Here is a 27,608-nt window from a genome sequence, read left to right as displayed (position 1 = left end):
TTTTGTTGTTTTTCTTTGATTTTTGTGCTGTGGGTAACTTGACTACGTAGTTAAATTGGTTCTTTGTTAGCCTCTGTTTTTATGATCGGGCTTATGCACAGGGTGTTTTATTTTGAAAACTGCCCGGATGCTCTATGATGTTTCTGTGTATGACTTCCTGTCCGACTCTGCTCTGTGCAGTTTGACCCGGCTTTCATGAAAAATAGACTTCTGATGGAATCACAAGCATCGTGTATAATAGCTGTGATCAGCTGGCAACATGTTAGGTTACACCATCTTAACTTCTTTATTAAAAGTGAATTGAATTGTGCCAATACTGCTGCATTATTTTAACAGATTGGGGTTGAAATGTGCAGGATTTCTTTTTTAAATGTCAAAACCCTGTGGAGGGTCCTCTTTGAAAAGTGAAACAAGGTTCAACACCTCTTCCTACACATTACCTGACACAGTAAATGTGATTTTTATCAGTCTAAAAGCTTTAAAATGTTCAGCAAAGTGTTGAGTACAAATAATTTTAATAGATCAAAAATATACAGACCTTCTATTTGTCAACAAATCCCATAAAAAGGCCAAATCCAACAATGAGTGTCCCCAGTTGATAACTTGTGTGTGTATTGAAAGCTTGATATTTCTTCTTCTTTTGTGCCATAAAGCTCCACTGTTGTCCAAAAACTATTAAAAACACATCAGTGAGCCACACTTTAACTCAGGCTGACATGTTCCTTCATAGCGATGAACACACACATTGTTAAATGCTGCCAAAAATGCTCACTAGAGCACAAAAAAAAAGTAGAAAAAAAAGTTGTTTTTGCATTTTCAGTTGGAACAAATGGGCTTTTGGTGTTTTTATTGGATTTGTAGACAGTAACAGAATATAGAAATCTTTATCAAGCCTGCCTCTTCCTTTAACTCCTCGCAGAAACACTAAATCTTGATCACCTGGACTCTTAAACAGTCCAGAGTCGATCACTTTAACACAAACAAGGCGATGTGGCCTGAGCTCATTTGAAATTGTAAGGCAAAAGTAACATTCAGCAACATTCAGTAAAATTTAAAGGCTTCGAGGAATACTTTAAGGTAAGCATTAATGTTAATAACACACACATAAGAATAAGATCATCTGCAACACCTCCGTCAAAGTTAAAGCATCTGTTTTCAATACTTGGATGAGCTGAGCGGTTCAGGTGCATCGACACCCGAGTCGTATGGAATTAAGTCGATACACATAAGTACAGTTAGCATCAAGTGTCTGTGTGTGTGCATGCACACACTTTCTTTGTATATACATGTAGGTTTATCGTGTGTGTGTGTACGTGTGTGAATGTAAGGTGGATGTGAGGGGTGTGGGAGAGTCCGAAATCGTCCCTGGTGTCTGTTTTTCCTCAGCGGGAGAATTTTCTTGGTCTGAACGCGGGAAGGACGAGCTGATGTGACGCCGTCCTCTCCTCCTCTATCGGAGCCAGCTCCTCCGCTGAGCCCCACTTCTTCTTGGAGTGAAACAACGACGCCAACTTCCTGTTTCTGTGTCGCTCTCTGGCCTGAGTGACTTGAAACGCTGGGATCACAAGAAAGAACAAGTTAATTGATTTGGGAAAATTCATGATTCCTGTATTGCAATGAATTTGGAGCTGCAATATTCTATCTGAGACCTGCGACAACGGGTTAGGACCACTGTAGGTAAAAAAAATAAATAAATAAATCCTGTGCTCTTCCAGCTCTTCATGACCCAACTTCAAATTAGAAAGCTGCAAGCTTTTGCACTGTTCTTTTTGTTGTTTTAGTGTTTACTCTCTAGGTTATCCTGTTGACTTTGGCGTTAGCATGTTGCTAATGTGGCTACACAGGCTGAGGCAATGACGGACTGATGCTGTAATGTTGAGGGACAATTTAGAGATCCAAGTTACAGTAAAGCCTCATTGAAGCCAACAAAATGACGACAGTAGTCGGTTGAATGCTGTAACAATTTTTTGTTAAATGTTGCTTTTTGTGGAAGTTTATACTGCAGCGTGAGCTGTGTTTGCTGAAGTGTTGTACAGAGGAAGCCGGCTGATTCTGCCCTGTGATCTCTGTTGCCACTGTGTGTGTGTGTGTTTGTGTTGCTGATGTATGTAACACTCGTTAAATTACTGGACATGCCCTTAAGGTAACAATATAGTTACATGTGAAAAAGAAATGGTCAAACTGCAGGTATTCATGCGCTTGGCAACGCTGTGTAACTTTGGTTGGCACCCATCCATCTAGAGATAATGTGCAGGGGTTTTTTTTTTCCCGATCGTCCAATCGATTGGTTGAAGAGTGGGTAGAAATTCATTCGCCCAAGATTTTCTTTGGTTGATGCAGCCCTTGTGCAGTGGATCACAACACTCATAGTTCCTTTCGTATTAAGGTTTTGAGTCACAGATCAAATCACTTTTCATCATTTTATCAAAAAAGTGGAGGTTAGGGTTGAATTAATTTAAAAATAAGAACAGCAAAAAAAAACAAACAAAAAAAAAACACTGGAGTAATACATTTCAAAATGACAAAAAACTGGACTTCCAGCATTCATAAAATTTTCAGCTGTTATCCATCAGATAATTTGTAATTGAAGTATGAGGCACTCACGCAGCTCGCAGTCCTCCTCTGGACCCTCTGGTTCCTTGATGTTCAGATAATGGAGGGCGAGACGGCCGCTGTAGTCCCTCAGGTTTTTTTTAGCCCCTGATAGAAAAACATTAAATCTGTGAAAACTGAGACTAAGCTACTTCACTGACACCTAACACCTGAAGCTTTAAGAAACCAGCCATGATCCAAAGGTAAACAAAATTAACCACGTAAGATTGTAATCTCTTTTTATTCTTAAACAGACTGACTGCACTTTAGAAGTGTGTGGTTTACATTAAATCAATGTTTTAATTTGGTAAAAGACTGATTTACTATTAATGACTGCTGTGAAAAGGTGTTATTTTAAGTTTAGAATCAGAAAATTGTGATGTTTCTAATTATGTATTTGATTTATGGTGCTGATATCCCTCCACCGAACAAGTTAAATGACAGCAGTTTTTACCATATGTCCTTATGAGCAGGTCTAAGATATGCTGATGACCGTGTAACGCTGCGATGTGTAAAGGTGTGTATCCCTGTGGAACAAAAACAAAAGGAAAAAAAATCAGAAATGTGTCATCAGAAAAAGTTCAGAATTATTCAGGTTTTAGTGGCAGTGGGTGCCTTAATCTTAACACCGACACAAAAAGGGGCTGAGGCTGTTTAAAGTGGACATTTTACTTTGTGTTCAGGGGAATAACTGTGGCAAAAAGCTGGAAGGGTTTAGTACTTACCCCCTGGAGTTTCCCAGGCCCAAACCCAGCCAATGAAAACAGCATGAAAAAAAAAAAAAATACAAATTAGCAAAGGTTATGGAAACACAAGATAATGATAAAAACATAATTGCTTGGTAATTCACTGAAAATTGCATAGTTCTTGAGCTGTGCATGCTGGCACATAGACGCACTGTTTTGGGAAACAATTAACATGACATGACATGATTTATTAGCGAGTACTCCTGCAGCCCAACAACACGTGCTGCTGTAATGCATTTGCACAGCTGGATTTTCACAGAGATCATTTGGGAACGTTACGTCACCGAGGGGCACAAAGGCAGCGACGCCGTTGTCCTGTTGTTATCCAGTCAAATTAAACACTGTACATACCCCATCACTGCCTGATAAAAAAAACCTGGATACTCACGTGCTGCAAGAAAGAAGAGAACCATGAATAAATCAGTGATTGCACACAACACAGAATAGAAAACTTTGCTGCGCTACAGAATAAAAGGGGCACTCCACTGATTTAAAACACATACTGATCCATTTACTCATCATGGAGAGTATTATAATTCAAACCATGTGAAAAAATAACCCTAGTGATGTCATTAGGGTTAGCATGAGTGCAGATGAGACCTCAGATATTTGATGTTAGATCACCTTTCTCACATGCACGTCAGCTTTGCATTTATCTAAGCATTACCTGGAGGAGTATTATGGATGGTTGCAAATGTCTGCATTATTTGGACCTCACAGTGAATGTATTTACTACCAGCTCCCCGAGTCCAAAGTCCATGCGAGTACATTTGTGAATATAGAATTCACAGTGAGCATCTCTTTTGCCTGTATGTTGCTTTTATCTTTTTATTGCTTCCGTCAGATTTTCTGCTCATAGTTCTGTTATAAAATCCCAGCCCACCACAGAGCGTCCCTCCTGCCGGGATGAGACTCAGTTTGTGAAGTTTGCAGCTGTTGTGCTGTTGCTCCTGCGTTGCTCCTGCGTTGCTCTGTGTATGACAGTGGTTCTCAAACTTTTTTCTGGCATACCCCCATTCAGAAGCTGAAAAAATGTCATGCCCCACCCACCCCACAATTATTATCAAAAATTAACAATAACTGGGGAGGAAACATGAAAAGGATTTCACCCCCAGTTTGGGAACCACTGGTATAATGAGGGCTAAAAAACAGAAATGCATTGATTCGACTGACAAAATGCAAGTTGACTCGTGCTCTTCTCAACTGATGACTTGAATCAGGCGCCACACCTCGCGCAAACCAAACAAAATATTTACCCACACATCCTGCTGCATGTGTACTTGTGTCGCTGCAGACTAACAAGTATTTGTTGTTTAGTTTTGTTAATATCGAGGTTTCAACTTCTTACAGTAACCGCTAGACTGGAGCCTATTTGTGTCGTCCCATTGTGATTTTAGATACCGTGCCAGTGTTTTGATTTGGAAGCAAAAGAGGTTTAACATTACCCAAAATTACACTGCATCGCTGGTCTTTTCGAATCACATGCAGAGCTGGTAACCTCATGAATTTATAACGTAAAGCTTTTACAGTGTTTCTGGACAGACGGGGCACTGCTTCTTCTGCAACAAAGAACCTCTACCTTGAACAGGCTGTGTAAAAAGGAGCTAGTGAGACATGCTATCAGTCATTTCATCTTACTCTCACAAAGAAACCGAATATTCTTGTCAAAATGTCAAACTGTTCCTTTAAAGGAAGAATGATGTTTATTTTTACTTACCAAAGATGTACATTTTGGTCATCAGTAATTTAAGAACACAGTAGATAATTTGAGCGCCCCTTTTAAAGAGACAGTTTAAAAAAGTCTAAAAAAAACATGCACTCATGAGTGTTATCAATCTTTTCATCTAACCTTCAGCAAGAAACTGAATCAGTATATTTTGTAAAATATATTTTGTTGAACTTTTTTTACAGAAAAATTGAAAATGCTTATTTTTACTTTTGTTTTACAAATGTATTCTGGATACACATATCAAATATCTGGAGTGCCCCTTTAAAAGTGTTGTATAAAAATGAAAACATTAATCTGCACTCACTGATTTGGTGTTGACATCAGCACCAGCATCAGCCACCAGAGTGGCCATGTCCTCGCTGCCATGTTTAGCAGCCCAGTGCAGAGCGGTCTGTGTGCGAAAAGGAAAGAGGAGTTATTCTTCTTCTACAGTGTTCTAGCCATGTTCTGTGTTGTATTGTCAGGCGTGATAATCGCTGCAGCATCATTACGAGTAGTCTAAGCTGAGCAGGGCAGCGTCTCATTGGCTGCGCGAGGGCAGAGGGCCAGCTGTGCACGGAGGGGAGTGGACGGATGGAGGGATGGCGAGAAGGAGGGATGGAGAGATGGTTTCCTGCCATCTAACTGAGCCTAATTACAAAACAACACAGCACTGTGCCCACGGTTGGGGGGCCCGGCTGCCTGTCACCAGGGGGAAGATTGATGATGTTGGTGTGACCTGCAGAGTGGAGACCCACCCAGACATCACCGTACTACTGTCAGCACACGTCAGGGAGGGAACCACGGGCCCCCGCCCGCGACACGACTCACAGAGATACACCCACACATGTCCGCATGCAAAAATACTCTTTAACGTGTGCGAAAATAATCGACACATGCATGGACGAAACATAAGTCGCATGCAAACCACATCCACCTGTTGGAGCAGAACTGTGATCTCCTGCACACTTTAAGCTGCGTAATTACAGGCTATCAACAGGTGAAAGCAGAGCAGAGGTGCAGATGTCGGCTAAATAACCACATCTGCCCGCTCTGAATCTGACCCTTAACTCAGTAAATCAAACAGTAACCATTTCAGAATGACCTAATAACTGACAGTGGATCAAAACTTTATAACCTCAATTCTGATGTTATTTTAAGTCTTTACTTCTGTTAACTTGACAAAGAAACTACTTTAATTAGTTCCTGAAAAGTTGTGGAGAGGAGAGTTTTCCATCCAACCGCAACAATACTGAACTCTAAAAATAAATGAATTTGTTGGAATACCAAACGAACGCTGACTGGCAGAACTGTGATTTTCTCCAAACTAATTAAGTCCTGATGTATGAAAAAAGCATGTTTTCATTTTGGAACAAGTTAATATACAAAACACTTAATATCTTTTTACATTTGTAAACAGGCGGACATCTTCCTCAAATAACGTCCACGATAAAAATCACTGACACATGAACCACATGGCAGAACTGTAATGTATCATCATTACATCTGAGACAGACCTAAGCATCTAAAAAAATAATTACCTTGCTAGAAAGTCATTAAATAAAACTAAGAAGATTTTTAGCCTGTTTTGCAAGTTGTGCCATTTTTTTCTTTTCTAATTCAAACAAAGATGACATCTGGAAATGACATATTGTTGCTTTAATTTAGTCAATGTGAACCAAAGTTTGAACATTTTGCTATCAGATAAGGCTGAGGGATATTGCTGAAAAATGTATCATGATGAATAATAAAGATAATTTCAGTCACAACTGATAATTATTAATTACCTAATTTTAATAAAGACCAAGAGAAAAAGGTTAAATTAAAAAAAGGCTCAATTTAACCACTTTATTTCAAATTTTGTGGCCTTACTTTGAATTAAACCACTTTATTTATCGAAGCACACAAGTGATAGACTTCATATACTTAAAAAACAACATCAACAAAAAACTGTCCTGTCCTCTTTTATCAACAATTTCCTCATCATCTTCACTGATCTTCTCCCTCTACACTGTTCCTGTTGTTTTGTCACATGTTGATGGCGCACATGAACAACACATTTGCTGTTTGCGTGTCCATTATCAAGTGATACACATCAGACATCAGAGTATTTGTTAGGTGCTTTCATGGCGGTTTGCAACTGATGCATTTAAGTGAAACAACTGAACATTTAATTGACTAATTTCCTTGCTAATACTGAAGTGTCTGTTGCCGCTGCATGCTACTATTGTTTTATTGCCTCAACTTAATCTATATTTGTCAATATCTGTGTTGCATTTTCATATCAAATAACAGGTTTATTTTAACGTCCAGCCACCTGATGAGGAAATACAGTTGCAAAAAATGTTAGAGGAGTCTTTGAGGATTCTGAATACCTTCAGAACAGCTGTAAAGGTTGTTAAACGACATCGCCGGGCTTTTATTTTTCAGAGAAACAGATTTTTAGCTCTGTGAGTTGAATGTAGTGATAATACTTAAGAGGCACAAACTGGGTCCAGCACGCTGCTTGAACAGGACACGAGTTCTTTTGTGTTTAGAGGCGAAGATGCTAATTATGCTAATCGTAGCATGACAAGTCTGTCCAACAGCTGGCAGAGAAAAATTTCTGCTTGTACCCACTGAATGGAACGAGGGAGCGATAGGTAGCTGCACCTCTCTGTGTCGGGCGTCTGGGAGACAGATTGTGATAGATGCTGTCTGGCTCAAGTGTCTCCATCTCTTTTGTCTGTCCCCTGTCACATCTGAAGACAGATTGGCCAAAGGGCTGTTTGACAGGCGGCTCGCCGGCTCTCCCGGTGGGCATGGGTGATGGACGAGGCCGAACAGGATGCAGCGTCTCCCCTTCCTGCGCCTCTCGTTTCTGTTCCTGCCCACCGGGGTGCCCCCCCCACCCCACACCTGTCCAATCACTCAGGGACGGCTCTGTCGCCGCCACGCGCTCCCCAGTGAGGGAAGTGGTGACCAAACAGGGGCTCAGATTAACAGGAGACACAATGGCCGGTGTGGCTGACACTTGATGTGGAGGAAGACGGAGAGGAGTGATGGGATAATGATGTACTTACAAACTGTGTGGCAGAGGAAGTCCGTCACAGCAGGAACGGAGGTCCACGTCACGAGCAGAGCAGGAAGAGAGACAGAGGGTGAGACTTTAGAGTGAGAAGTCAGGGTTTCTACACCTTTTCCAAAGTCAAATTCAAGCACTTTTCAAGCACTTTTCAAGCATTTTCAAGCTTTTCCAGCACCCTGCTGCTGAGGCAAGTTGCATATTTATATTCACATCGCATTAAATCAGGCGTTAGTAAACATTCACTAGACAAGTAGTTTCAATTTCAATATTTTTTCCTTTTTTTCTTTTGATTTTTCATTTTCGAGCCAATGCTTATTGACACAACAATCTCCCAACATGTTGTCGTCTGTTAGCCTCCTGCTGGCTGCACATGTGTGCACCCTTACTGTGATCTATCAGTCTGTGTTGGTGTGTCCCCTCTCATGGGACAGAGTGACAAGCTAGGCTTGAGCGGAGCAGTCTTCATTTTGTGTGGAAGACAGACGCAATTATGCTCTTTCCAAATTATTTCATTCCTTTATCTAAAATGCAAACTATTCAGTCAGCATGGTTCTGTGGCACTATGGTGACTGCCATAGTGATGCTCTTCCAGCAGTCGGGGGAAAAACACGTGTGCTTTGGTCCTGAGAAGCTGCAGCCTTTTATTTAATGAGAAAATGTGAATGCTCACTTTTCCCTCTGCTCTGATGCATTCACTGACACTCTCTCTCTGTCACTATGGACACTAAAAGGAGCTATGCTGCTCTAGTAGAATATGAAGGGATGGTGTTCTTGATGCATCTGCACTTTTACAATAAACCGTGGTGTGATTTTGTGGCCTGCTGTCTTTGAGCGAATAAAAAATATTGACGGTAGCTTAGCTGTTTACACCTGCTGAGTTTGTGCAGGACGTCCCATGACGCACGACCAATCAGCGGTCTCCAGTGTTTCATTTCAACTTTTATCATGGGCTCCTTGGAGCCTCAGTGGAGGTGATACCAAAAAAACAGCAAGCCCCAAGTAGAGCTGCTTCCAACTAAAGATTTCCCTTGTCGACTAGTCATCACATGTTTATGATATTAATTTAGTTATTTAAATACATATTTCTGCCCACAAAGTGATCCCCCTGTTAAAGTCTAACAGCATAAGTTCCAATGATTCTGAAAGTGTCAGAACAACCAGCAGGTAGACTGAAAATGTGACTTATCAACCTGATGGATGATGCAGACACACAAATTAACTCACTAAGTTACAAACTTGCTCCTCAACTGCTTCCCACCTCTTTTTCCTGTCTGAACCTGTCATGTCTTCTTCATCCCCGGCGTCAGAGTCTTGTACATCACCTTGGTAACGTTACTGTATTCTGTTACCGCCTCTGTTGGTCTAATGGGACTGCTGAGCGATCGGCAGCTACAGCACAGTTAGCAGCAGTCTGCTGGTGAGTTCAATGTTACAAGAAAACAGCTGCTTTTGCAACAAACCCCTGGCCCTAACAGCAAGGAACTGAATTTGAAGTGTTTTTAATGCAACTAATAAATAAAAACACTGTTGACTAAGACTTTTCTCACTGACTAATGGTTTAGTCGACTATAAGGAGCGTCCTTAGTGTCATGTACTAACCGAGACTGTAGAGTCAAGTTGAGCTGCATTGTGCAGTGGAAAATGCGGCTTGTAAGATCTGGGTGTTCTGACCTGTGATGCGTCTTCACTTCTAAGCGGCTTCGCGTTTCAACGGCTGCTTGAAGTGCATATCCATAAACCCACCTGATCCCAACAAACATTTGGTCAGAACAGGAAACACTTAAGTCCTCCCAGGATGAGGAGTAATCCCTTCAGTCCTGGTCAAACATGTGATTCTAGAGCCCGGCGTTCGGTACACTTAACATAACTTCTGTTGATCAAAGTCAGGACATGACAAATATAATAACTCCTGCTTTCAGAGGGTCTTGTGACTTTTGTTGTTCTCTGTATCTCTGTACGTTATCTGCGGAAAGGCGTCCACCTCTGCTGAACAGGGAAAGGCTGAGGGCTGAAGGGAACATCAAAGAGACCTGAGGGGGACTTAGCACCTTCCCAGGGACACAACCAGCATTGTTCTACAATTAATCCCAGCCTGCTCTATTACTTTCAGATTATCTTTAAGTGGGTGAAGTCTTTGTGGGGCATTAAGACTCTCCTTAATCTCCCCCCACCATCTCCCTACACTTCAATGGCGGCCGTGCTATCTTGTCCGGGTGGGGATGGCAGAGGCTTAGGGCCACTCTTAGAAGGTGGTCCGCCACGGCCACAGGACAGTGTGAGAACTGTGACACAGGGGAGGGACAACAAACATGAGCTCAAATCTCTTAAGCGCACAGGGAGACAAATAAAAGGATTTGGGTTGTCAGGGGGGCGCAGGAGCTAAAAAGCTATCTTTCATAATCCTTTTGATAGTGGACCTTTGAAATGCATGATCTGGATGTTTTAACACAGGGTTCTCAGAATACTATTAAGGGGAAAATCTCGGCAGAGTGAGCTTGTGAAAGTTATACAAGCAAAAAACGTCGGTCTGAGGGTTTTTGCATCACAGATGAAAGATCAAGAAACGCGGAGCTGAAATGTGGTCAAGTAGGTGATCGGAGTTATGACAGTGTAATGAAACTTACCCCCTGAGAAGGATGGTCATGGTCACAGTCGGGAGCCACATTGTGTCAAAATGAGAAAATAAGAGGCTTTAAGTCAGATGAAAATCTTGTAATAGCTCAATAAATGACATCCAACACAAGATTATGAGATGATGATAACTTCAGCTGCGCCACAACTTTTTACACTAGAGCAGAGGTCTCAAACTGGCGGCTCAGAGGCCATTTCTGCTCCCCTTCACCCCCTCGCAGCGGCCCGTGACACGTCAAAAAATTTAATATTTAAAATGTCAGAAAATACTGGAAAATGTTGATCACCAGTCCAAGATGATGTCTTTAAATGTCTCATTTTGTCAGTCCAAACAAAGATTTTCAGTTTAATATGATAATAAATGGAAAAAAGCAGATAACTTTATGCCCTGAGCAATCAGGCAATCCTTATTATTGCACCCTGAAAACACAATTGTATTTTAAAAAAATTATTTTATCTATGCATTTCTGAAGGATTACATGTTGCAGTTGTTCAACAATATTTATTTATCAGAAAACAGAGTGGCAGAGCTGATTTGCAAATTATTAAATGATATTTATGATCAGTTTCATGATAAAGTTAAGAGTTTTCACTGCATACTCTGTGGTGTTTGACAAAGCCGACAGTGCTCAGCGAGCCACAGTCATCAAGGGTAGTGACGACCAATTCAAAGTCACAAAAGTGTTGTGACTGAGTTTGTGTCCAGAGTCTGGCAAACTTAAGTAACTAAAAATTAATAGAAACTGCTGTTTGCCTTTTTTTTGTCAAGACGACGACACTAAGTATAAAAATATGTTCGTCCATATCATCAGTGGCCTTAAGTCAATTTGAGTTTGAGACCCCTCCACTAGAGTCTGTAGTGCCACATCAAATACTCACTGAGGTAAAGTCCTGGTTTGACCCCCGCAAAAGAAAAGAAGACACAAAACACAAAAGCGTATATTAGTGAAACCATGTAAGCCACATGAAATAGTTGTACTTTTGAGTTTTCTTCACTTTGCATTTGTGTTACATTAAAGGATAATCATGGTTTATTACAACTTGGGTCATATTTTCATGATTTAGGAACACTGCACTCACCAAAGTGATTGCTGAGATCTGAGAGCAGAGCAACATTTCTATAACAAAGTCCAACAGGGCAAGAAACTATGGACTAAGGCTGCAACTGAAGATGATTTCCATTATTGTTCAATTGTGAAAAATGCTTGTCATAATTTCCAAGAGCCCAAAGTGACGTCTTTACTTTGGTTCTTTTGTCCGACCAACAGTCCAAAATCCAAAGATTATTTCTTAACGATCATAAATAACAAGGAAAAGCAATAAATCCTCACATTTAATAAGCTGGAACCAGCAAGTATTTGACATTTATGCTTGAAAAATGACTGAAATGACTGATTTGGGGATTCTTGTTTTTCAGCATTTTTTCAAGTCATGATTATAATGATCAATAGATCATTGTTTCTCTGTCCTGACAGCTGTCATTTACATTTTCAAGTCTATATAGAATCAAGCGTGATATAGAGGTCGGTAAGCTACATGTTTTTTTGTCTTTGAGTATGTGCTGGTGCTGCAAGTAGACAGATGGAGAGAAATAAAAATACCAGATTTTCAATTTTTAATATTGAAATTGTGGCACCCCTGATAATCATAATAGTTTGCAATTAATTGATTAATGGACTAATCATTGCAGCTCTATTATGGATCCAAACGAGTAAACTAGGAACTTGTTTGCGTGACTAAGGCAAATAAGGCTTATGAGACGACAAAAAAAAACCCAATGGCGAACAAATCTGTTCACGCACAAAGAAACAAAAACTCAGAGTGAACATAATGTTGTTCTTTGTGTGCTTTGTGGCGTGAAGCTGTTTGATGTTTGAACAGATGAAAAAGAGACTGACAGCTCGTCTCTAGAAATGTTTTAGAGGCAATGTCTTTAATTTGTGAATGAATCTGTTCACAAGTTGTAAAAGTCGACCGATCAGCGGCGTTCTGCGCTGCAAACTCCACCCTGATGGTTCCTGGAAAGTACCATCCTCCGAGCAGGGACTTTTCTGGTGCTTGAAGCTACGGTCGAGGAAGTAAATTTAGTCCCTGACAAAGACAAAGTTCCTCAGTTGCTCAAAAGGTTCTTTGTCCCTCTGCCCTGAGGTAGAAAAACTTTTACTTGTAAACAAACCAGTTTATCTGGATATTAAGTGAAAGTGACATGTCCGCATGTCAGAGAAATCCACGGGAAGTGCAACCCTGAGAACGGACAGCGTGGACGGTTAAAGTTGAGTCAGTTACACCTCAAAGAACTGCTACAACCTGAAGGGTGAGGGTCACATGACGGACAGGGGCACCACTAGAGTGAGCTGGTGAGCTAATCTGCTAGCATGTTCATTGCTGACAAAAGTTATCTTAGAGCCCAGACTGACTGCTTGTTTTACAATGCTGTTTTAAGTTGAGTTTTTGAGTTGTTACTAAAAATAGTTTTTATTATACAAGTTATCTGAAGAAGACACACTGAATAGTCTTTTTTTTGATAACAGAGAAAAGAAACACAGCGGGTTGTTTAACAAGCATTGTTGTCTTTTCTGTAGAGTTTTACAAAATGTTTTTCACTGACTGCCTTCTCAAGGCTGATTTATTGCACATTGGTTCTATGCGGAGTCTACGCTGCAGCCTACGCGAGAGGCCTGTGCCATTGCGAGCATTTTTACAACGAAACGCGAGTTAGCCATTGTGTTGTTTCTTCTCGTGCTTCAGTGATGAAACTAAGCCGATTATGCTGGAGTTTGAGCTAATAAATGTTATTAATGAAATTATGCAGAAAAGAGAGAAAGGTGTCAGAGGAGATGTGTATGTTTATGATCACTGAACTGATTGTGGCAGGAGGAGGGTGACGTTTTTTTGTGCTTGTCCGGCCAATGACAGACACGGACACGGATACAGACCAATCACAGTTGTTGCGGTTTTGCCACCACAACGTTTAGCCACATTTCTGGGGAGATGCAGGTCAGACTATGGCGCAGGTCGTGGCATGAGGTATGTGGCTGTTGGTTCAGTGCTACTCTCGCATAGCCAGACCTCTCTCCACAGTCTTAGGCGATTTCTTTGCATTTCTTTAGACCAATCACAAACTTCTTGGGCAGGTCTAAGCCCAGGACGTAGCGACAGTGCTGCTGTGTCGAGGGGGAACTTGTTTTGGTGGAATATTTGGAGATCAGGAGGCGAGCTCTGGTATTAAAATGACTGCATCACTGCAAAAGATAGAAAAAGGTAACAGCGGTTAGCTTGTTTACATTCGTGCCATTAGCGTCCCTGGTGCTAATTTTCCATTTTCAGCGTGTAGGTTGCAGCTCGGAGGTTGTTCTCATTTCCTGGGGACTTTGAAAACGCAGATAGCGGACGCTGCAATACCGCAGCCAGTGGCAGGACTTATACCTGTATTGTGCATCCGGCGTGTCGGACTAGTTCAACATAGAAGTAGAAATCAGCCTTGAGTACACATCTAGCTTTACAATACACATTTTGGCTGTTTCACGTGATCCTCACCTTACTGGTCATAACGCTCCCTCGAAAGTCCTCCAGTTTACAAAGGACAATGGACGAATTCTTATTAATACATTTTTCTCTTGAATAAATTTGGCGAGCCTTGGTGTTTTTTCTACAACGGTCTCATCCTTTGACCACCTATGTTTCTTGCCCCATCGGACTTTGTGGCAGATGTCCAAAAATACGAAAATAAGATCAAAGTTGAGCAGAGGGCGGCACTACCTTCTTGTTTGCCAGCGACGGGTCCTGTCTGAGCAGCTGAGAGAGGTCAGGGACTCGAGCACCGGCAGCAGAGTAGATCCACTCCTTCTCTATTGGATCCAGCTATGACAGAGGGGGGAGGAGTTCAGATGTGCACACACACACACACACACACACACAAACACACACCCTACTAACCACATCCTGTTGTGGGCTCTTTTGATAATGCTGAAACGACAAACCTCTTAATCCATTTCCTACATACGACTGAGTCACAGCCAACTGTCACATTATGGGAGTCTCCCATGACTCCACTGCACATCGCTCATGCTTTTACTTCTGCTGTTAGTTTGAAGGAAATGAGGACTGACAGCAGTGACACCACAGGCAGAGTGGATGTGTATTTCCAAGGACCAAACGCTAACGGTCATCTATCATCAGGAGAAACTCAAACTCTCTCTTTTGCTAATAAGAAAACATAAAAAGAAACATGAAGGACTTACAGCGACAGCGGCGGAGCCCATGCTGCCCGTGCTCTCCTCGTCTTGCTCTGACTCAGACTGAAAGACAGAAAACGGGTGACTGTTACTCAGTGGTGACAAAGATCCAAACTGTGACACAAGTCAACTGTACCGTATCGCTCAATAGTCACACGGTGTGACCCAGAAGCACAAAGTACACACCCATACATCCAGTTTCACACAGTGGCCACGGTGCTGTGATGTTTTCCAGCTGACGAGACGAGACCAAAGGGTGTCAGACAGATAGGGAGGTAATGAGACAGCGAGACAGAGCTGCTGATTTCACACGTAAGGGGTAATGAATAACAATCCAATTAACAATTAACCCCAAAAAACAACACGCCAACAGTCAGACCATGTGTTTTTGTCACTATTTCAGTCGTAAGGGGCCAAAAGAAAAACGCCTCTAGCAGTGTGTGAAAGTGTCACTTTGGTTGATTTATGTGAGAGGGGAGAGTTTTCTTTTTTTTTTTTTTTGAAGAGGAGGACTTGATTGCAAATTGTTCTCAGATCACACAGAGACATGATGTTAAAACACTTTCATGTCTGTTGCACAAACTGTCACACGTCAGCGTGCTGAACATGAAAAGTGGAGATGGGGAGGGGGGGTTGTATTTATCCAGCCTATTCCACTCCGGCGCTGGTCCATTTTCCGTGCTCTCTCGGTGGAGACCAACGATAACAAGTAGAGAAAACATTGTTGGGCATGAAGGGAAAGACTGAGAGGTTACAAGAACTCTTTTCTTTTCATGTATTGTAATGTTAGGCGCTTTTTGCTCTTGATTCATCTGTTGATTATTTTTCGATTGGTGCTGTATTTGTCAGAAAATGCAGAAAAATCACATACTTTTCGACTGCACAAGGTTTTTCCACTGATCATAGTGCATATGGCACAATCACAGTCAAACTAACCCCAATATATGTGCAACCCTACCAGATAAAAATGATGCTCTCCTCCTGATTCAGATTCAACCTGCAGAACCTGAACTTAAACTTTAATTAATCCAGCCCAGAGTGTAATCTTACATTCAGGAGTGTTAGGAAAACAAATTGTAAAGCTTACAGGCTCCTCAGGTGAAACAACTGTCCTAAATACAAAGTTCAATGGTGTGATTAAGACTTTAAGTGAAATACACTTAATCTGATTGCGGTGCTACATTAACACACTTCAACATATTTCATCTGTCTGTGCTGCAGGTCACCAAGGACGACCACGTATCTTTCTCTGGGATGAATCTCAATCGCTTTAATGGGCACAAATGATTATTATCTTTCTAATGAGTTCCAACATGTTGCTGCTTAACATAATAACAGGGAGCTTAATTTAAATGCAGATTGTCCCCCTCCTACCCCACTGTGTCCTCCTCCCACTCAAATTCAACATACTGTAGGTTACAAATCCAGGTAATTTACTTAGCACCACCTGGTGGGTGAAGAAGGAACCACTACTGTAGAGAGTGAGTCTAACCTTTCCCTCAGTGAGACTGTGAGATAAAAAAAAAAAAAAAAGGTTAACCCACACTGGAATTTATTATGAAATCTAAAAAAAACAACATACCTGGCCTTCGACACACTACTTCACTTGAAACTCAATACTCTTAGAGCACGTTTTTGTTTGCATAAATTATAATTTTAGCTGTTTTTAGGGATGCAGCTTTTAGTTTCACTACTGTTTTATCCGTTGATACATAAAAATTGCACATCACAATTTTGCACAGCTCTAGGTGATGGCATTAAAGTTTTGTGTGATCATCCAAAATCTATCAGTTGAATTGTACAATATATTTAGAATATTTTCACCACTTTACCTCGCTGAACACAGGAGTTGCTGATCTACTGCTGCCTCGGTCTGTTAGTCTGTTTGTGTTATTGTCGTATACTAATTGTTTTCACAGATTTTACACAATAACACATTTTGTTACCTTAAAATTAGGGCTGTGCATTGTTAAAAAAATTCTGATACCGTTACCAACCAGTGCCCTTAAAGTGGTACAGATACTAACGTGATACCTTTTTTTCTGTTTCTACTTCATTTGATACCCATCATGTGAATTCCTGAAACAATCCCTCCACATTTTATGCATTTATTTTTATCTAAACGTGTAGTACAGCCATATTTTGCAACGTTTGGTGGTGTATCAGCAGACTGAGCTAACAGTCTGTGTACAATAAGGATCGACTTAGGGCTGCAACTAATGATTATTTTCATTGTTGATTCATCATTATTTTCTTGATTAATTAATAATTTCACCTTCTACTGAGTTGAAAACATCTGTCCGCGTTCTCCACATTTGGTCCTGTTTTTTATGTCTTTCCTATGAGGATTATTTTCATTATTGATCAATCTGTTGATCATTTTCTCCACTAATTGATTACTTGTTTGGTCCATAAAATGACAAATGTTGATCAGTGTTTCCCAAAGTCCAATTTTCAGAATAGCTGGCTATTATTTTAGTAATTTATTAATAATCTATTCACCGTTGCAGCTCTGTATTGAATGCAGGTATCGTTTGACTGAACAACTTTTGATATGTCTTGGTACTGGGTTATTCCAGTTATCCCCTTTTTAGAATTAACTGTTTTTATCTACAGAAGGCGCAGGTCTTCTTTTACGTAGGCTGCCATGTTGAACCGCCATGTTTCTGATGTAGCCCAGATCAAACACACCATCACTGTCTCCAGATGTGGCTATTTTTTGCCTACAGACACCGTTGGGTCTTCCAAGGTGTTGTCAATTTGCAAAGTCACCGGTAGATGCTACAAAATCCTGCACACTGGTCATTTAAGTGACAGTATGCATGAATTAACAGTATGCAGGTGGACAACAAACAAGCAAAACTGCTGCTATATTCAATATTCAAACACAGCGTCTCAATGAGCCGAGCCGTCACCTTTGAGCCTGAATCTTTGTCCAGCTCGTCCTCCCCGTTGCTTTGTGCCGAGGCTTCCTGGACTGTCCGCAGGCCCTACAAGAGTACAGACATAATGTGCTGTGAACTCCAACTGTCTCTGATCCAAACGTGTTGATCTGAATGTTCACAGGTCAAACGTTTAGCTGTGTCAAGTGCCGGCTGAGGTTAACGGACAACATTAGCACTTTGCTTGCACTTCTCTCCACCATCTGGGTGTGGACAGACAATGTTTGTTTCAGTGCCTGTTTCAGTAAATCATGTGCGACGATATTCAACCAGCAGCATCAAACACGTTAATCTTTCAAATCTATGATTAAATGCTCAAGTTTATTGCAGGAACAATATGTAAAAGTACTTCCAGAGGATTATTGTGCATTAAACCAGCACATAGTGTTTATTTTCACAACAGTAAAGTGCTTCTATACATTAGTTCTAAGCAGCTCCACCCCTTTATATAAAGACATAAGCCCTTTGACCTTCCCTTTCTTCTCATAGCTGCTACGATTTGCTGCAATAAAAAGAGCATTTTTCTCTCTCTGTGTAAATGTGCACGCTACATTAAATGCTGACACATGGTGGCAGAGAAAAGGCAGCGTACACTAACAAAGACGGCCTTGTTTAGAAATAAATGCGTCATTCACATGAAGAGTAAACATGGTGTGCTGAGGCGATAGCAGAATCAGCAAGTTGCATTTCAGCACCCAGTGTTGTTGTTGAGTCACCTGGGTTTGTCCCGCAGTTTATTTTGTCTTTACACGTAGAAAAGATCAGAACGGCAGGCAGATTATACAGTGAGTTCACCTCTGCAGCGCTGTCGGGCTCTACGCACGACATCGGCTCATCCTGTGGTTCCTTCTGCTGAGGAGAAGAAGTCGAAGCGTCCATCGCGTCCCACTGTGCGGTGGCCGGTGTTCTGGCCGGGCTCGAATGCTTCTGTCCGTCCCCATCTGTCCCAGGTTGTTTGGCATCTCGCTCGTGCAGCATTTGCCTGTATTTCTTCTTTAGGACGAGATACTTCTCCCCCTGTGACAAACGGAGAAAAAGAGCACAAACAGCAAAAAAAAAGAAAATCACAGTAATTAGCCATGTGGGTTAGCGTGTCTGTCTCACGATAACACAGCTCAACCAGATTTACTGCCTCATGGTTGTATGTCTCCGTCAACCAGTCAAGCTGCAATTTACATCCATGTCTGTCCAGACTCATTTAATATGTATAGGGAAGACTTTTAAGGACTATTTTCCAGCAAAATGGAAGTTCACACAATACGTGTGTGATTCCAGTAAGAAACATGCTGTCTTCACTTTTACAGAGGATTGATAGAGAGCTGAACATTTATGTCACAGTGAAGTTTGACCTTTGCCCTTTTGGATATAAAATATCATCACTTTATCATTTCATCCTGTAAGTTATTTGTGTGAATTTGTCATAATTGGTGTGTGAGTTTGTGAGTTATGGTCAAAACTGTGTTCTTGAGGTCAGACTGACCTCGACGTTTGACCACAAAAATCTGATCACTTCATCTTTAAGTCCAAATGGATGTTTGTACCAAGTTTGAAGAGATTTACTCGAGGCGTTCTGGAGAATGAAACCGTTCTGAGGTCACAGTGACCTTGAACTTTGACCACCAACATCATGTAAACACAAATGACCTACAGGCTCCTTTCATCTGAAAAGTGCTCTGCCATGCGCCTGATTTTTTTTTCACTGTGTATTTCTGCTGAGAGCCACAAACAGAAAAAATAGGAGACCTGAATCTCTAAATGAAGCGTGGCTGCAGCTGCGTGTGAGCAGCGCTGCTTAAAAGGGCTGTGTGGCTCCTCTCACCTGTCAATATGGGCGCCAGAAAAAAAAACAAACAAACCCGTAACGCCATGCTCGTGCATGTAGTGTGAACCAGCCGTAAGTCATCTGCTTTCTCGATGAGCAGATCGATCATATCTGTAGAGCTGCAACTCCTGATTTTCATTGATTAACTGGTCCATTATCTGATCTTGATTAATCACTTAAAAGTTGTTTGTTTTAAAATGTCAGAAAATGGTGAAAAATGCCAATCAGGGTTTCACAATGATAAGATGACGTCCGAAAATGTCTTGTTTTGTCCACAACCCAAATACATTCAATTAACTGTCAAAAAGGAGCAAAGAAACCAAAAAACATTCATGTTTCAGAAGATGAAATCAGACAAGTTGGTCTTTTTTCTTAAAAATTACTCAAACTGATTATCAAAATGGTCGACAATTAATTTAGTAAAATGAATAATAATCATTTATTCATCACAGCTGTACACATCTGTCCATTATGTGCAAATCTACGGCCAAGAGATTTTGATTTATACAAAACAGACAGAGTGCTTGCTTTTAAATTCCTGTTTATGTGCTTTAAAAAACAAGATATAACATGTCAGTTGGTGAGCTTTGGAGGTGCTGGAGGGTAATTCTTTTTAAACAGCCTTTTCCTGCTGCTTCCAGTTTCTATTCTAAGATAAGCAAGTTATCTCCAAAAAAGTACACACAGATGCACTTTTCTGCCAAAGGTTTGACACTGTTCCCACTGATCTACAGGTCAGGCCTTTAACATGCCAAGATATGCTGCAAAGTGTCAGCAAAGGCAGGGAAGAAGTGGACGACTGCTCACTAGCAAACATGGATGTAAACAACGTTGGTTTTAAAATACTTAAACAATCAGCTTTGTGTTTTATGAGGAAGGAAATGCACTCAGCACAATTGTGAGACCTCAATAATGTACGCAGTGTGTTTTGATTATAAGGAAACTTACAAAGAAATGATTGAAGCACTTTAATTACAATATTAATCCAGTCTATATATGACAAAACAATTTAATTTGGACTAATTCATCTTGCGGTAATATTTAGTGTGTGAAGAAGAATAAAAATAGTTCCAAGGAAATGAAAACTGCAGCTTGAGTCCCTTTGGGGAAAACTGGTGATTCTGTGAAAAAAAAAAACCAAAGCGTTTGGACGACTCTTTGTTAAGTCTTGATAGTTTAACTGGAACAACAGCCTTTCACAGCAGGGATACATGAGGCTTCACCGTTGAAAAATGAACACTGAATCCGAGCGAGCGCAGCCGTTTCCACAAAAGGTAAAAACATTTTAATGGTCTACTTACATTCTCTGACTTCACCACAGCGATTCGGTCAATGATGAGCTTGAATTCCTCTCTGTATTTAGCTGCAGGGGAAAAAAAAAAAACAGTTGATGTGAAAAACTGAAAACTAAATATAGCTTTGAATTCCTCACGTTCAGTAAAACGCAAGTGGTTCCAGCAGCAAAAAATATCAAATGAGAGCTAAAAGAAATGCCACAAACTCAGCTCAGATATTTTACAGGGGTGACAGAAACAGACAGGAATAAAATGAGCTTGAATGAAGTTTTATATACTTTAAAACACATGAAGTACTCTTTACAAAAACAGATGTGGCTCAAATGTAAGCGTTGGTTTCCAGTTCTATACTTGCACAACGTAGTGTGACGTATATCATTTTACGAAGTGCGTGTCTGTTTATTTCCTGTCATCTGTACAGTAACGTTACTATCCTTTGTGATTTTTCATCCTTTGGTCACTTTTCACAGATAGATTTGTACATCAATGATGCTTTTCAGAAATAGAACTCATGATATACAGCCTCTAGAAGTGAATGATTCAACTCTCTGATCTACTGTTTAAAAAGCAAACAAACTGCAATATACTGTAATATTGAACTGCAATACTTGTAGAACTGCAGTACATATCAAATCTGCATCCATGTGTCATTCCTGCGCAATTAATTATAATATTATTAAAATCACAGTATCCCCCACTGCAGTATCCAAATCGCACAACCAGAACAAAATTGCTTTTTTTTTTTGTTTGTTTGTTTGTTTTTAAGTGGAAAAATGCCTGAGAAACAACATTACAATGAAATACTGTGCTACTGCATTGGTGGCCTGGCTTAAAAATCTTGTTTTCAGATGAAAGAACGAACTAAGACAAGAAATATCACATAATCCCACTAATCGTATGGCATACTGTTATTGCAATTTCAGTCAAATCACAACATGACTTTTTTACCATATCATGCAGCCTGCTAGCTAACGTCGTTAACTATTAACTAAGACACTGAGGTGTCAAAGAAACGCTCAAAAACACTATATACAAAACAAACTGTCAATGCTATTAACAATACACTGTGTACAAAGACAACTGTGAAAAGTGAAGTGTGCTAACAAGCTCACTAAGGTTGGAGGCAAAGGTGATGTTACTGTAGAGCTGACAGGAAGAAAACAGGCGTGCAGTTTGTAAAAAACAGATTTACGTCAGACTACAATGTGCGAGTAGACAATAGATGTGTGGTTAGTGAAGTACAGTCGGCTGGATTAGCGTTTGGATCCTGTGACATGAGGCAGTATACATATATGCAGCTCACATTGCAAGAAATAGTGGCTTCAATGGGAAAAAAAAAGAAAGGAAAGGAAAGAGGTTCCCCTCCAGCAAAGATAGACAGATCAGAGCGCCTCCCCAAAGGCAGAAACCTGAGTCACTTTAAACCGACAGTAAATCTTTCCTGTGGGAACCAGACAGACTACAGCTGACGAGCTGATAGACCTCATCAGATAAAGCTATCTGCCTTTGTTTACGCCACTGAGCAGATATTCAGACGTGTGTGCAAACAGTGTGATTAAGAGCCGAGTCTGTTTGTCAGGCCACGGCTACACGAGCGAGACTTTTTCCAGGCAGGCCGTTGGTATTCCATTCATGCATAGGTGTTCATGGGCACGCCGCTCAGGACAATTGAAGAGTTTCCTGTTCCTGATGTGCACGGAAAGAACATTTGTAGTGAGATAGTCGCTCAGCTCACGTTCGCAACAACAGGAAATCCAAAGGAAGCAGCCACTTACATCTGTCTCAACAAAAGAATTCCTTGCACACCACCACAGTGACTAACAAAACACACATTCTAGTTATTTATTAGCCAAAGGTCTGCACACAAACAAGCAAAACACACACATGGCCCCCCCAACAACACCGCTTCACTTCCCACCATGCCCCAGTTTTCCGACCTGATGAAAAAAGCAACCCCATTAGAGGTCCGCAGCCAGTCATGCATGTGGACTTAATTATGATTAAAACACTATCATCACAATTACGACATGAAAATCTGCAACCACATGCTATGACAGACTCTAGATGTGTGGGAAGCACTTTTCTAATTGGACGGCCATGTCAGATGGTGGAGTATCAAGGCAGCTCGCTAAACCTCTGTCGACAACTGCAGCGCTGACTTAGCATCTGGACGGTACATGCTGGCGACTGCAGCACAAGGTCACTTTGGATAATCATTCAGGGAGGTTAAAATATGTTTGTGTTTCAGACGGTGCCAAAGGTAAAGACTCTGCTCTATGGATGCATAATTAATCATTACATGCTCGTTATTTGTCTTCTGGGCCAAATACAGTACGTCTGTGGCCAATATCACTTACTACTCTATACAGTCCACGACATAGTCAGTTTCTCACTTTGTATTGCTGTCCAAATGTATGTCAATTAATTGAAATTTTAGCAAAATCTCAATACGGATAGCTGCAATTTTTGGCTAAATGTGTGTCAAAATACCATTTTAAATTAAATATTGTCCTGCTGCAGAGATGTCCTGGCCTGTGCATCATAACAAACAGACTTAAGACAACATCTTTGTTTGTTGAAGATCCCTGAACAAAATCAGACATTAATCAGTTTGTTTTTCAATAAAAATGAGAATAATTATGTAAAAAGTATCAGCCCATCTAATATCACAAATCAGTATATATCTGAAGTTTTCTAACATTAGTGCTGCAATTAAGCAAACCATTATTCTTACTGATTGTTCTGCTGACGATTCTCTTGACTGACTGACTAATCATTTGATCTATAAAACATTATTACATTGGTTCTGATTGGTCAATCACAGCATTATAATAACAGGTCATTACTATGTAGAACAGACCATTGCTATGGACACAGTTCTGATCATAGATTCTGAAGGAGCTAGGAAATTGTTTTTAAAATCTATAAAATGATCTTTAAACTAATATTTTTGTGTTAAATTTTTTAGCAAGAATAGATATTATAAGCAGGGTAATGTACAGTGAGCAGGTCATATACATAAATACATAAAGTATAAAGTACATAAATAAACCCCTTCCGGATGATTTCCCCGCAATGACCCTCCCTGTCGTGGTTTATTTTGCCATAATGACCCGCTCACTGTACATTATCCTTTCCTCAGTAACAGTGAAAAATGTCCATTTCAGTGTCCAACCCTCCAAGATGACTGTCCAGATGTTTTGTTAGACAAACAGTCAAAAACCCAAAGATATTCAATTTAATTTAAGACAAAGAAGAGCAGCAAATTCTCACATTTGAGAACCTGCAACTAGGTGTGTTCTGATACCGATACCGGTATTGGAAATGCTTCTGATAGAACATATTGATGGATCAGGTATTGACGACTATTTGAGTCTATGCACTGATCTGACATCCTGTAATTTGTTAGCCGCTCCCCCCAAAAATCCCTGCTACTTCCCAACGGTGTTGGTGTGTGGAAAAAGTATTGGAACATCAACACTGCATGACAAAGTTTTGCCGTTTTTTGCCCGAAAAATTACACTCACTCAAGTGTCACAATACCTGCAAATTGATTGATTGATTGACTATTCATTGCATCTGACACTTTAGATAACATTAGCTAATGTTAGCCTCCAGAAGTAAGTGGTCATCAAGGACCAGCAAAACTTCTGATTGAATTAAGTAAGAGATAATGTACAGTGAGCAGGTCATTACTGTGAAATAAATCCCAACAGGATTATGCACAATCCAGATGCGAAGTTTATTACATGGTTACTTTTATAAATATATATGTCATTTCTGTGACACAAATTATTGATTTTAAAATGATTTTATAGCTTCATTTTGCAGTAGTGACTTGCTCACTGTACATTATCCTGTCTGTTACATGGTTATGTACCCCCAAAAAATCAATAATTTGGCACAAAATTTTTAATTTTAAAATTATTTTAGTGATTTATCAAAGATTTTATTGTTTCTCCAGAGTCCATGGTCAGAACTGTGTCCATAGCAACGGTCAGCTATACAGAATATGATTTTCTTGTTTCTTTTTTCAAGTGAGACAGTCAGGATTTACGGTGGGATGAACAGGATTTATAACAGGGCTGCATTAGCTAGGTGTACCTACCAAAGGAGCACATAACGTTACACACAGAAACATTTGTTTAAAAAAGCGAAATATGAGAGGAATTTTGATGTTATGATTAAGAACAGGGTTGCATAACCATGTGTGCTGTAGGTGGGAGGAGAGGAGCAGCAGAGACATACAGCAGATCCCTCAGTGTTACTGAGCTCATCTCTACTACAGTGAAATTATAATTCATCAGCTCTGTGTGAGGAGCCACAGGGCCTTCATGTGACACCGCATGGGGACATATTTTGGTGATGGACTGGCTGGTTGGTTGGTTGGTGGTTCAGGTCCTCTGATCAGTTACCAGGCAGCTACAACTGGCCCGAGGGAGGAAATGACACAATTCCTGCTGGAGCTGCAGATCTGTGGAGGGGCTTTTAATGCAAACCAGATGTCTGCTTTATAACAGAACAATGAGAGGACAGAAAAACCCGTTTGTTAAAAGCAGACTGAGGGATGTTGCGTTTCTAAAAGAATATCATATTAAAGCGAGTATGAGAGCTGTCAGGCAAACACGAGGTCATTTGCTATTCATACCCCGCCGAGCACTAAACTGGCATGAGCGCACCGCGTTTCCACATTTTCTGTCGCATATTTTTTCATGTATTTTCATCCTTCATACAACGACTCGATACTTACCACGTAACTGCAAGTCACTGTGGCCAATAAAAGGCTTAAATGTCTTCAGTATGTCTGCGTTTCTGACTCTGCCTGAGCTGCCTCCGGTGGAGTAGAAATAATCCAGCAGCGACTCTTCACTCACATCACTCATCTCTCTCTGCTCAGTGTTTATAACGCCTCTGTGTCGACCTGGACGAGTTGTCTCTTAGAAGAAAAGTCTCTTGGTAATTTTTTTTGTCACTCAGCCATGATGCGGTCCTCTGGGCTAATTTGTTGTATAGTAGATTTCTAAACTTCACTCCACCCAGACGAGCTGACCACTGCTGCGCCTCCTCCTGTTAACCCTTTAAAGACTCCAGCATCTTCAGCCTCTCTGTCAGGATGAAGCCTCCATCTCACATAATCCGTTTTTCTTTAAACTCTAACTGTAACTAAGAAGATTTACTCAAGTACTGCACTGTACTATATTGAGTATATCAATTTTCTTCTACTTTATAATTCTATTCCACTACATTTATTATGTAACTTTTAATTACTTTAGTTACTTTGTGGACTCAAGATTATTAATTTAAAAAAAATCAAGTAATACATTTAGCATGCATTATTACATGACTTTGTTAAATACTCGATTCTGATTGGCCAATTACATCATTCTAAGGTCTGTTATTTCTGTATAGCAGACCATTGCTATGAAGAACAGACCGTTGCTATGGACACAGTTCCCATCATAGACTCTGGAGGAGCAATAAAATCATTGTTAGCTCACTAAAGTCATTTTAAAATTTATATTTTGTGTCAAATTATTGAAATGTGTTTGCAAATAACTGTGTAACAAGCAGGAAAATGTACAGTCAGCTTCGTGCTATATCAAAATAAAACCATAAAATCATTTTACAATTCAGATTTTGTCACATAAATAAGTGCCATATGTATGTATGTATGTATGTATGTGACCCTGACACGATACCCATACGTACTATAGATGTATGTATGTGACCCCGACACGATACCCTTACGTACTATAGATGTATGTATGTATGTATGTATGTATGTATGTATGTATGTATGTATGTATGTATGTATGTGACCCCAACACAATACCCATACTTACTATAGATGTATGTATGTATGTATGTATGTATGTATGTATGTGACCCCGACACAGTACCCATACTTACTATAGATGTATGTATGTATGTATGTATGTATGTATGTATGTATGTACGTATATGACCCTGACACAGTACCCATACTTAATATAGATGTATGTATGTATGTATGTATGTATGTATGTATGTGACCCCGACACTGTACTCATACTTAATATAGATGTATGTATGTATGTATGTATGTATGTATGTGACCCCGACACAGTACGCATACTTACTATAGATGTATGTGTGTATGTATGTATGTGACCCCGACACGGTACCCATACTTAATATAAATGTATGTATGTATGTATGTATGTATGTATGTATGTATGTATGTATGTATGTGACCCCGACACGGTACCCATACTTAATATAGAAGTATGTATGTATGTATGTATGTGACCCCGACACGGTACCCATACTTAATATAAATGTATGTATGTATGTATGTATGTGACCCCGACACGGTACCCATACTTAATATAGATGTATGTATGTGTGTATGTATGTGACCCCGACACGGTACCCATACTTACTATAGATGTATGTATGTATGTATGTATGTATGTATGTATGTATGTATGTGACCCCGACACGGTACCCATACTTAATATAGATGTATGTATGTATGTATGTGACCCTGACACGGTAACCATACTTAATATAGATGTATGTATGTATGTA

The 27,608-nt window shown here is 40.3% G+C and overlaps 1 protein-coding gene across 1 annotated transcript; it reads right to left on the bottom strand.

The window, feature by feature from the left end:
- Positions 1 to 312: 312 nt before the first annotated feature.
- On the bottom strand, positions 313 to 26,101 carry LOC146324747 (ankyrin repeat domain-containing protein SOWAHA). The gene is made up of 12 exons (XM_084720361.1): positions 25,789 to 26,101; positions 21,045 to 21,106; positions 18,717 to 18,938; positions 17,895 to 17,969; positions 14,986 to 15,042; positions 14,504 to 14,605; positions 11,620 to 11,635; positions 10,891 to 10,892; positions 5,366 to 5,458; positions 3,047 to 3,119; positions 2,605 to 2,700; positions 313 to 1,555 (listed from the first exon to the last, which is right to left on the bottom strand). Exons 1-12 carry the CDS (start codon positions 25,919 to 25,921, stop codon positions 1,383 to 1,385), a joined length of 1,104 nt encoding a protein of 367 aa, XP_084576487.1. The 5' UTR covers positions 25,922 to 26,101; the 3' UTR covers positions 313 to 1,382.
- Between the last annotated feature and the right edge of the window lie 1,507 nt (positions 26,102 to 27,608).

The sequence above is a fragment of the Lutjanus erythropterus genome, chromosome 6, assembly GCF_056507025.1.
Source record: "Lutjanus erythropterus isolate fLutEry1 chromosome 6, fLutEry1.hap2, whole genome shotgun sequence".
NCBI lineage: Eukaryota > Metazoa > Chordata > Actinopteri > Lutjaniformes > Lutjanidae > Lutjanus > Lutjanus erythropterus.
Note: the sequence above shows the minus strand (reverse complement) of the source record. Positions and strands in the feature narration are given on the sequence as shown.

Bases quoted from the DNA above. Each gene is read 5' to 3' on its own strand.
- LOC146324747 (XM_084720361.1), bottom strand. From the start codon at position 25,921: ATGAGTGATGTGAGTGAAGAGTCGCTGCTGGATTATTTCTACTCCACC. The intron at 17,970-18,716 runs GTGAACTCACTG...GTACTCTTGTAG, and splicing joins AGCCCGACAGCGCTGCAGAG to GGCCTGCGGACAGTCCAGGA. The intron at 15,043-17,894 runs GTGACGGCTCGG...TCTGTCTTTCAG, and splicing joins ACAAAGATTCAGGCTCAAAG to TCTGAGTCAGAGCAAGACGA.